This window comes from Phoenix dactylifera, chromosome 9 (assembly GCF_009389715.1).
Source record: "Phoenix dactylifera cultivar Barhee BC4 chromosome 9, palm_55x_up_171113_PBpolish2nd_filt_p, whole genome shotgun sequence".
In the NCBI taxonomy this organism is placed as follows: Eukaryota; Viridiplantae; Streptophyta; class Magnoliopsida; order Arecales; family Arecaceae; genus Phoenix; species Phoenix dactylifera.
Window position 1 is genome coordinate 17,145,530 of NC_052400.1, and position 12,129 is coordinate 17,157,658.

A 12,129-nucleotide genomic window follows, 5' to 3' on the forward strand; every position below is an offset into this window, starting at 1 on the left:
TAATTGTGATGCATCATGGTATGAACGGAAAGATGGTGAATCTCACAAAGATGGCTCAACAGATTTACATGTTTCTTGTGGAAGTCATACACTAAAAATCAGAATCCGAAGAAACAAAAACGAAGATGAAGAACTTTGTTCCGTCAGCAAGAACAGAATGTAACAACTGATGCGAACCGGTGAGATACGTTCTTCAACATTCCTTCCTTGCAAACAGTTGGCACTATGAAAATGGTCCGCTCAAAATTCACTACCTGTGTACTAAACCTCGTATAGGTACCATCATGATACAAAAATCGGTATGCCTGGTATAGATGATAGTTCAGTGTATGGACACTCGGTACGCTCTCCATATCATGTATGAGTTCCGGTATGGTATGCTATGCACTATATGCTGGTAACATTCATATCATTGGAGAAAGAATTCCAAAATCAATTCACAAAAGTTTAACTTCTTTTAGCTCTCCTTGGATTAACATGAGAACAATAATATGAGGCTTGGTCTCTGAGTTCAGCATTTCTGAAATTTGCTTTCTACACCAGGACTTGGCACTTTCGAAATGAAAATGCAGTTTAAGTAAACTTTGAGTCTAAATCCTGATGCACTGAATTCAATGACTTACAACATTCTAGATAACATTATTTTTTTTAAAAAAATACCCTTCAAGGCTCTTGTTACTAACAAGAACTCTGAAACCTTCGTGTTTAACAATAACAAAGGAGTATCTCAAATTGCTCTAATCAATCTATTTCACTTTTGCCTCTCTAGATTAAATGTATGTGATTAAAACCAACAGACAACAGACAAATGGGGAGGCAGAAAAGAAGAATATATATAAAAGAAAGAGTCAAAGTGAGAACAGCAAATCATTTAGGAAAAAAAAAATCGAGAAACAAAATAGAAAAGGGCCCACTCACTGATTTTACAAGCTCCCAACATTATTACCAGAAGGTTTATTTGGCTTTGCTTTGGCCATATTGACAAGATCACCAAACAGCTTATCCTCAGGCTTGGGTGGTTTGTTGGACTGCTGCAGGTAAGAAGAGGTCATAGGTGTCTGGTAAGAGGGAGTCATGTTCACATATGGGCTATTATCTTGCATGGAAAGCCCATACATTCTCTGAGAGAGCTCATTTACACCAGCATAAGGGTACATGGGTCTCCTCTGATCATAAAACTGAGCCTCTGGCTGCTGTCCATATCCATATACTGTCAGCTGACTACCTTGCATGGGTTGTTGGTGCATTCCTGCCATCTGTCCTCCCATCATCATTTGAGAATATATACCCCCAAGCTGGCTGTTCTGCATCGGTGGAGGATACATGCCTGCAAACTGACTGCTCTCCGTAGTCTGCATTGGCTGAGGTTGCGGACCTCCCAGCTGGTTGCCTTGCAATGATTGGGGATGCATGCCTTCCAGACTGTTGCCCGGCATTGGTTGGGGAAACATTCCTTCCAGCTGACCACTTTGCACTGGCTGAGACTGCAAGGTAGGCAATCGGTTACTCTGCACTGTTTCAGTTTCCCAGGGTGGTGGGGGGAGAGCTCCAGCTTGATCATTTGCCCCTGTTACGAAAGATGATAGCAATCATAGGCCAGTCAATATGCCTATAGAAAATTATCAAAAACATCCTGAGTGGGAAACCTGTTTTCACAAGAAACAGTTTTGGAATCAAAGTACAACCAAAACTGCTGCTTGTTATAAGTAACCAATCTGGAGTTTCATACAGCACTTGCTTCATTCTGTCTCGACCCATAATTTACCAGTGTCAATCAATAGAGATATTTAGCACAAAAAAATTTCAAGTAGGCAACCTTATAAAAAACATGTAGGCATAACTACAATCAAAAAGCGGAGTTGGAAGTCGAGGAAAAAAAAGGTACCAGTGTTTACCATAACCTAGTGCCTGCTGCTGTGGATTTAAGCCCAAAGCAACCTGACCATTCCATGTAGGACTCGCATGGTTCAATTGAGCTCCTTGATCATAAGCTGCCTGCTCATATTGAGGAGCACCTAAGTTTGGGACACCTCCATTAGGATAAAGGGCAGGCAGTTGTGGCTGTTGGGGCTGTGTCTGAAGCTGGGGTGCAGCAAGATATGCCTGTGATGCTGGAAGTGTGGAATGTGAATCAAAAGAGTTGGAAGTATTGGCATTGCTACTGTTAGCGTTATTCTGGGGAAAAATGTCCACGAGAGCTAAAAGGTTCTGATCAGAAGCAGAACTGGCAAGCGGTTCACTGACAGAAACAAGGGCCAGTGGATTCTCATTTTTAGGTGTACTGTAGTCTTCCCCACTAAGAAGATCAATATGAGGATCAATTTTTGCTGCTGGAGTTGTTGAACCATTAGATGCTAGAGGTGCAGGCAATGATAATTGCTGAAGAGGAGGCTGGCTACTTGTGCTTGCACCTGTACTGGACCTACAGAATTTTTTCACAAGCATTAAACATGGAAATATGTTATTGAAATCAAAAGAAAAATCCTCTGCTTAATTAGTGACTCATATTTGCAATGTAAGCCAAAGACATCCAGGTTTTTCAAATATTTGGTAAATTACTTTCAAAGTCTAATCTTAAGGCTAATCAATAAACTGCACATAAGAAGTCCAAGTTAATAAATTTCATATTAATCCAACTATGGTACATGCCTGTCTACTGGAAAACATGAACATGTTCAGACCAATGAGATTTTTGTAACCCTTAATAGCAGCTAATATGTTCTGGGTTAACCAATGGTAACGTTTGAGATGCTTAAAATTGACACAACTTCATCACATATACTACGTAAGGGAGAAATAAATGACTTAGAGAACATGGAATACCTTTGATCTGGCTGTACTGCAGAATTATCAAGATCTACTAATGCCCGAAGTGATTTGGGTTTTTCCACACGAACAGCAATTCCTGCAGCAATGGCATCATGTTTTGCTAGCACACGCTGCAAGTCATCATTTAGAGCAAGTCCTTGGGCAAGTAGTTCCTCATCCCTGTAACAAATAGCTAAATAACCTATTATACAAGTCGATAGGCCATAATCTTCTTTGAAGATAAATAAGTGCAAGACTTTATGATGCAATCTGACAAATGTTAAGTTCAGTATTGATAATTACAGAAAATGCAGCCATACGACCAAAAGCATGACTTCTGCACAACTCTTGTTCAACAACAGCGTTAAATGTGTGCATGCATGTGAGAGAGACAGAGAAGGGGGGTTCTATAGAAGAAAAAAGGTTAAAAAAAGAAAAAACTAAAAAGAAAGTATTATGTGTATTATAAGAACCAAAAGAGCTGAGCTTGGGGGGGGGGGGGGGGTGCAATCTTCCAAAATATTATGTATTTCTTTTTAAATTTATGCCGGCATAAGGAAAAAAGAAACAATACAAAGACTTACGAGGTTGTGTTCACAAGCTGTACCACTCTCTGTTTGTAAGTACGGCACTGTTCGACGAGGTCAACGATTACTTCCTGTCTCAGTCCCTGCATATCAGCATTAACACAGGTCAGCAGTTGTGCTTTTAATGACTATACGAACTTTGTATTGAATAATCACTGGACAAATTGGAGCATCAATATATTAATCAACAAACCAGCATGTGAACATGAAGGAACTCTTGGGTTTTGAGAATTAAGTCCGATAAAAATACATGAATAAGTAGCCAAGTTAATGATTTCAACTGCAGAATTTTTATCATGATCCTCAAGAAAAAGTTGCATCCAACGTTTTCGACCATTGGCATATATTGTTGTCAAATAGAAGTAAAAAAGAAAAGAATATCAATAGTATTTTCTCAAAAAATTAATTAAAAAAAAATCAAGATATGATGAAAAGCATCATAGTACAGGATACCTCTCTGTTTCCAGGATCTAAAGCATTCAGCATTTCTGCAAGAACATCCATGATTCCACGAGCATTCTGAATTTCTGTCACACTGAGAAAAAAAAAGAATTTCAACACAAAGCAAAGAATTGGAACTTAAAATGCTAATCCAAATGGAAGAAATTGAAGATAGAATTGCACCAATTATTGCATGATCCTAAATAAAGGAAAGGAATTTCTACTAGCTCGAGTGAGGAGAGGACAACCTCCAAATTGTAGAAATAACCATTGTTTTTATTTGATTCAAAAGAAACATAAACATGTTTTTGTTTCATACTAACATACTTGACATATCATTTGATAAAATAAAATTTACTCGAGACATAAAGTGATCTAATACTGAATCTTTTTTACTAGCTGCAAGTTTTATCTTGAGTCAAAATGAAGTTCAAGGAATCATAAGGTATAAACATGTTGACCACTTAAATGTTCTATCAGCAATTATTTCATCTAGTTCCAAAGAAAATTCCTCGACCTAATTTTGTCTATCAGATTTAATATGTGGAAAAACAACATAGTGAAAGTTAGAGATAGAATAATTGGCACCATAACCACTGATCATATGCAATTAGAAGTATCGTAATTTGTCCAAAATGTAGATGTCAGAAGTTAGAACTGCACCTCAAAACAGGAAACTCAGATCCCACTGATGACTCAGGTGCTTCTTGTTGATAATCAGGATTTTGCAAAGATGGTGGATAGGATCTTAGAGGTTGTTTCTGTGGAGGAGTAAATATAGGTGCAGATCTCTCAGGTCTCCGAGGAAATACAGCTCCAGCACGCTGATGGAGGGGGGAATTTTAAGAGAACATTTAATTAGAAAGAGAGTTTTTGCTGAGATATTATAATTATTAAAACATGAACCAACACCATGATGATTCTCCCACACTCAAACAAGACAGTAGCTTTTGTGAGATAGTGTAACTTGCTTGGCAACAGATTTGGATGGTAGATATATATCTCACAACCTAGCTCAAATAACATGAAAAATAGTCTAGCATACCAACAGCTCCTGGTAAGCTGCATAATATTGTGGATATCTTGCTCGTGGACCACCAAAAGCTTCTTGCCAGGTATCTATTAATATTAAAATCCTCTCCTTGACATGAAAATCAGGCTGCAGAATTAAAAAGATTGGGATCAGTTGAGATTTTCATCATTTTCAAGAAAGAAATAGTAAATAAGGAAAATTTTAAATTAAATATTTGTGACCTTTCTTTTCACTATCTTCACCATCTCATGCAGTATATCTTTCTCAGCCACATGCATATGGACTATGTCTCCACAGTTTTTTATCACTGTTTCCAACAGCTGAAATATGATTAAGAGAACAAAGCCTATATTAGTGTAACATAATTACCATATGAGCCCTTCAACCAATTTAAGAATGACCATAGAAATTAATGATACTTCTGAAGTACCAAGAGCCTTTAAGGCCCTTAACCAACAAGTTTTGTTTGATCTCTATCATCTGACTTTGGTGGCTATCAACTGGATGCTCGCCATAAAAATGACAGGTTATCAACCAGATAGTAACCCTTTGAATTGGTGCAAAATTTCAGGCCATTGCATCTTTATACAAGAGAGATTGCCAGCCATAAAACCTTAAGGTCACCTAAAAAGACATATGGAAAAATTCTTTTCTGAAACACATGAAAACAAGTGTTTTTTTATTTTCTTCCCAAAGGGAACAAAAGTTTCTATTTTCTAGAAAGACAAAGCCCTTAAGATTGAGTGCTTTCTCCAGGATTTTTTCAAGCCTATCCTATTAAACAAAATTTTAAAAATATGGAAAAATGAAGTATGTGTATGCGTATCTGCAGGTCTAAGCAAATGCAACAGCATCAAATCAAGCAGAATTTTCTTCAAAATGTTAATAATTCTGAGAAGGCATGGGAATAACAGCACAGTGGGATATGGATACGAGTATAATTAAGTCTTCAAGCAATAAAACAATGGAGATGGAGAAAAAGTGGTCCCAAAAGACTAGCAAGGGACAAAAAATAAAACCCTAGGGTACTAGCAAAAATGAGGATGGAGGTGCTGCTATGATGGAGATCTTGGATAAAAATGAATGACTGAAACTGATAAACATTGCTAACTAAGATGATGGTGATATGAGTCAAACTATGCAAGGCCATAACTATCAATAGTGCTTATTAGAAAGAAAAGAATAACCCACAAGGAAGATAGGCGAAATACCATATACACACAAGCAAAGGTATCGTATCATGGTTTCTGAGAACAATTTCTAGGAGAAAAATGGTTGTGTGCAATGCCCACCGCAGCCAAAATGAAACTGTCACCTTTTAAGCTGATTTCCTCTGCTTAAATATCTCTAAGCACAAAAAGGCAAGTATTTCCCTAATAAATGGATGATTTGAATCATACCAGTTTCATACAAATAGCTATTGTGTCCTAATATGAAGAAATATATACCCCTAATAGCTAAACTCTTCTCAGAACTCTTACAAATATATGCACCAAACCAAACAAGCATTAGCCTTTATTGATCATTGAAACATGAAGCCATGTCCCCTTATTGTCAACCTTAAGGATCACTATTTGTCAATCATTTACACTAAGTAGTATGTCAATTTTATTACAACTTCTCAGAATCCTTTCTGACAACTTCCACACATTTTAGCTGAGGACACCTTGTCCTCTTGATAACCCTCTGAGGCTCTGACACACATTCTGTAGTGGTATGGCAAGCTTCGTGTCCAGTGAAGACCAGTAATGCAAGATAAAAATCAGGCAAGAACCAGGTGTGTGCACGTTGACCAGTAAGTATAGTTTAAATAAAATATGGCAAACTTAAGTATTTCATTAAGGAAGCACAAAAACCCATTACAAGCAACTCCAGACAGTCAGTAATCTCAAAAGCAAAAAAAGAAAAGAAAATAAACGAAATCTCTGTGGAACTTACTGTCAGTGCGAGAAGCTGAATCTTTGGATTCTTATGCCCAATACGTTTTTTGATAGTTTTTACGGCATCTTTTGCTTGTCTGTAACCAGAAGTAAAAGAAGAAGAAGAAGCATAATGATACACCGTACACACAAGCTTAATAGCATCAACAAGTATGACTTTACATCAGAACATGAGAACTATATATAATTAGAAAGGGATATACTAACACACGGGCATAACAGTGTCTTTTATGCGCATGTAGCATCATTGACATAGTCTCCATAATCCTTCATGATTTGAATTATGATCCTAGGGGTTAAATATGGGCAAATTCTGGAGCAAAACTCAAGGTCAAAAACCCCAGGGAACATATCACAACCTCATGCAATTCAGGCTCTGGTCAATTGTGCAAATAGGCAGCTAAAGTCTTCGTCGAGCACATTAGGCATGCCAGTGTTGTGGTATGTTTTTATAAGAAGTGCAGAAGTTAGTCATAACTAAGAGTTTGACTGTAGGCTAGGAAGGTAAAATGTCGGTATCGTTGCATATAAGTTCCTCCAGTTCTTGATCTAGAGATGGAGATCTCAGTTCTTGCATATTCTTGCCTAAAAGATTATAAGCATGAAGCCGTTTGGCAAACGAGGATATCTGACCTGAAAACCTCAAAATGAGGGAAATTGCCTCGACTTCCACCTCAATTAATGAAGAACAACCTTCAAATTCTTTACAATGTTGTTGACAAAATAACTAGGGATCAAGTAGGATAAAGGGTTAATTATTTATCAAGTCATCAATTGCAGTCTAGCTAAGGGTGTGTTTGATGCTACTTTTTCTTCCTAAAAAAGGCCATTTTGTAAATTTAAAGTAAGAAAGTACTTCCTAAAAAAATAATTGTCTGATCACATGATCTGAGAAGTGACGCTACAAGTAAAAAGTTAAAAAAAATTCTAGGAGAAGCTAGAAAACTTAGCTTCTAGCTGCTGCTTTTTCAGGAAGAACATTTTAAAAAGTGTATGCAACACCAAACATGCCCTAAGTGAGTATAGTTTCTTCCATTGGTTAGAGATTGATCTAAAATTTCTTAACTTCTATAATAGCAAGATTTTTCAGAAGTCATGTTGGGGAGGAATTGCAAATAGACTTACAAAAAATACTTTGGCTCGTAAGCTAAGGCAAGCTAACGTCATTAGCATTTTTCATTTCATACCTCCAAGCATGAGGTTCATCAATAGTTCCACGAAGTGGACTTTTGCTTTCTCAGTTTAAGTGTTTGCAAGGTCAGGGTCAGGTTTTCTTTAATCCAAACCCCACGAAAAACCAGGTATACAAAATGGAAGTTACCTCAGCTGACATTAAATTCTTGTTGAAAAGGGAACTATCCCTACTCCAACTCAGTAAGTATCTTACTAATTCTGTCACTCTATATATTGCTGACAATCACTTAATTTTCTTAAGCTGTCTTCCAAAAAAAGCTGGCTCAAAATCAATTTCTGATGTAGGCACAAAGAACCTGAAGTGAAAGCACTTGATTTGTGTCATTGAAGATTTAAGAAGTGAAAGCGCTTTGCAACTGCATTAAGATGAAAGCAGATATACTATTTATATTATATTGATTATTCTAATCCAAATCAATACATTGAAGTTGAATAATTGGTGAAATCAATTAATTTTGTTTTTTGTGTTGCACCTATTCTTAAGTCTTGCTCCTACTCATGCACCAGCTTCCTAAAGCTTCCGCACCTCTTTCACAAGATACTTATATGAACACAGCAAAATTTATTATAATTAACCTTAGATCATATTTGTGTCATTTATTATCTTATCATTTTTGAATACCACCATCAAGTAATTATGTAAAATTTAATAACAAAATAACTAGATAACAAAATAACCTCCATCAATATAATTCGTTGAGAAGAATAGATCCAAGAGACCATATATCAATAATATTCAGATTTAAACATATTCCAAGTTTTTTATGTTATCTCCTGGATCTGTCGAGATTGTGTCCTATCTGATTTGGGATAGATCATCATCTTTGAACTAGCAAACTTTGTTTTATCATGCTTCTTTCTCATGCAATATCTTTTTTAGTTGAACAGAACAAAAACCATGAATCATATGCCTTAACCCTAAAGACATAGGTCTTGCTGCATTAGGAACCCTTTCTCTAGGCTGCTGCCTTTCAAAACATTGCTGAAGCATTTGTTTGGCATTTAACAGTCAGGTCAAAAGTTATACCAAACAACCTTACGAGAAAGTCACAAAGCAATCCCTGCATAGACACAACTATTCTGTCTTCCAAGACTTGCATCCATATACATCTCTGGCTGTTAATTGAGATTCGGATGGGATTGATTCATTAAATGCCAAGACTGGTGCTTGTTTTAAAAAATTAAATTTATTAGCTTAGGGCTTATCTGATGAGTGGCATGCATCTATTTTGTACTAACCACTTTCACAACTGATCAGCTGGATTGGATACTTGCAAAGTTGCAATGCAAACGATCACAGGAGTGGTAAAAGTTGGCACACCATTAGTTTTGTAATTCTATTAGAACTCTTTTATTAGTGAAAATATAGGGAGAACTCAGAGCGGATTTATTCTTCTACGAAACTAGGAGGGTAGATGCCACTCAAAGTGAATCTCCGGAGGTTGGTTCCCTTGAAGCAGGCCTTCTTGTCTTCATCTCTATTTCACTTTCTTATTTCATATCATGTATGTAACAGCTTGATTCAGAGCATTGACCCGGACTACGACCACACTGCAAGGGATCTTGATAATAATGCGCAACAATTTCAAAATAACTAGGATACTTTTATAGGAATTGATAGGTGTTAGTAAAGATTTAGACAAGGATTAGACCAAATCAGAGTTTAATTAAGGATACGTATGCTCTGACTGTGGAGAATTTCAATTTAGCTGTAATGATGCTCAACATGACAAAGCTAATGAAGTTCATGGGTGATTTCTCAGTCACGTAAAATGTGTCATTCAGGTGTCCTTTCATTTCTAGGAGTTTCCATGATGAGAAGGCATATTATAATATTGTTATAAAAGGCAAACAATTGACATTTTCTTAAAAAAAATAATGCAATAAAGATTCTTTATCTTGGAGGCTTCAATATTGATAAGTGATCTTTAAGTTGGAATTTTATGTGCTTATTTTCTCCAAAAAAATATCACTTACTAGGTTTAAGAGTTTTCAATTAAACGCATCCAGCTATTTCTGGTTCTAACTAGTTAACTGATCAGTTGGGGAGGTTTTCTGTAGTAGGTCAAGTTGGCATCAGACTAGTTGTTGTGTTGTTCTAGTTAAACTCTTGTATCAATGAACATAGTATATTATTCATATCAAATTTTGTCCTTTCGGAGAACTAGGCGGTAAACGACCCTAGAAGTGAACTTTGGGAGTTGGTGCCCCTCAAAGCAAGGTTATCCTCTTATTTTTCTATTTTTACCTTCTTTATTTGAATCCAGAACCTATCAGAGTAGCAAGGCTTCCCACCTTTTCTCCGAGAACAAATTACTTTATACAATCCAACCTTATAATCCGAAGTTCTCTTACAAAAATATCTCACCTTTGCTACTAAATATTATTCGCCAATCAACCACGTTCAAGAATATGTCACGGTGAAACTTAAGAAAGAGATCGATTGGAAAAATAACATCAGGAAATGAATCAAGTAAATCATAAATTTAACATAAAACCCATCTCATCAAATGATCACCTCCAAGAAATCCAAGCCATAAGCGAGTATAACAGAAAATAGAAAACCATCAAAGAATCTGACAACCGAAAGGAGCAAGGATGAATAGAACCGCATACCCAGGGTCGTGATTGAGGATATCGCAGATCTCAAGGTTCATCGCCCAATCCGGACCGATCAGCACGTCGCTCGTGGCACGCTCCACCAGAGAAGCCGCCATCTCTCCAACCACACGAAACGATCCGAAATGGAAGGAAAAACCAAAGCCCTAGAACACGATGAAATCCGGCGCCTGCCGACGAGATCCCAACGAAGTTGAACCCCACGCGATCGGACGAGACTGGAACCTAAACAACCCCAAGAAAAGAATCCCTAGACGAGAAGGCCGTCGAATTCGAATCCTCCTCTTCGAGAGCCGTAGGTGTTATTTTCTCCCCTTCTTTTTAATTTTTTATTCTAAATCCCAACGGCGAAAAAAAAAAAAACATAAAAATCTCTCGTCTTTCCGTCGGCTATAATTCCCATCTCTTCGAAATCACACGCTCTCCTCTCTCTCACACACACACATTTTCCTCGTCGAATTACTCTCCGATTTTAAGAGGAAAAAGGCTGGCTTGACGAATAGTATGCCTCCACGTATCGCGTCAGCAGGTATAATTTGCTCTCCAAAATCCTCTGCTGTAAAAAGATTACAGCCTTTTCTTTCGGTGGGGTGTGAATTGGAAATTACAGCTTTTATTTGGTATTGCGGTGGGTTAACGGATCATCAAAGGGTCTACTGTACGTACGGTTGATTTAGGGATGAGGACCGTTAAAGATTGGGTGTTTGCAACTTGATTTTTTAGAATTTTATATTATATTATAAAAGCATCAATAAAATTTTGTCCAGAAAAAATATTAACCATTAAATTTAATACAACAAATTCTAAAACAGCTTTTCAATATTTTTACCAAATATTTTTATTTCATCCAAAAATATTTTTGAAGAGTCAGAAATTACTTTCTCATCCACCAAAACTCTGCCAAACAGGATTTTAATAGCCAACCAGGTATCTAGTACTTTCATTACATCTGTTTATATAATTATATGTTATTGTGACAATTAGATCTAACATAGATCATCACATCTGTTCAACAGAAGCTGGGTCTATTAGTCTAAGACAGATCATTAATTTGTAATATTTGATGTATTATATATCTATTATAATGTGGTAAATAATCACAATAATACAATAGAGTTCTGTACCGAATTTGTAATTGATAATTCAAATTCTTGGATTTCAGTTTGATGTAATCATACTGATACTTTACATTAAAATAAATCATTAAAAGTGTCTGCAAATAAAAATTTGTAATATCTATCCCTTCTGTGTTTAAGGAGGTGAGTTTAGTAAAGAGTGGATTGGGTCAACTTAGCAAATTAGTTTGAGTCATATGCTGATTCTTTTGTAATTATATATTTATATGACTAGGAAAAAAAAAAAAAGACTATCATAGAAAAGAAAATTGCCTGCCACAAAAAACTGCAGTTTCTATGATGACTTTTCTCATCACAAAAATCTTTAATTATAGTAAATATTTTCCATCATCAAAGAATTAGGTGTGATATTTTATTTGATGTATAATGGT

At 36.4% G+C, this 12,129-nt stretch overlaps 1 protein-coding gene across 1 annotated transcript; it reads right to left on the bottom strand.

Annotated features, from left to right (window-relative positions):
- Window positions 1-809: 809 nt before the first annotated feature.
- On the bottom strand, window positions 810-11,047 carry LOC103714876 (TOM1-like protein 9). The gene is made up of 10 exons (XM_008802358.4): window positions 10,620-11,047; window positions 6,808-6,886; window positions 5,091-5,189; window positions 4,882-4,995; window positions 4,500-4,660; window positions 3,849-3,930; window positions 3,393-3,478; window positions 2,824-2,988; window positions 1,896-2,422; window positions 810-1,567 (listed from the first exon to the last, which is right to left on the bottom strand). Exons 1-10 carry the CDS (start codon window positions 10,718-10,720, stop codon window positions 924-926), a joined length of 2,058 nt encoding a protein of 685 aa, XP_008800580.2. The 5' UTR covers window positions 10,721-11,047; the 3' UTR covers window positions 810-923.
- Window positions 11,048-12,129: the final 1,082 nt, after the last annotated feature.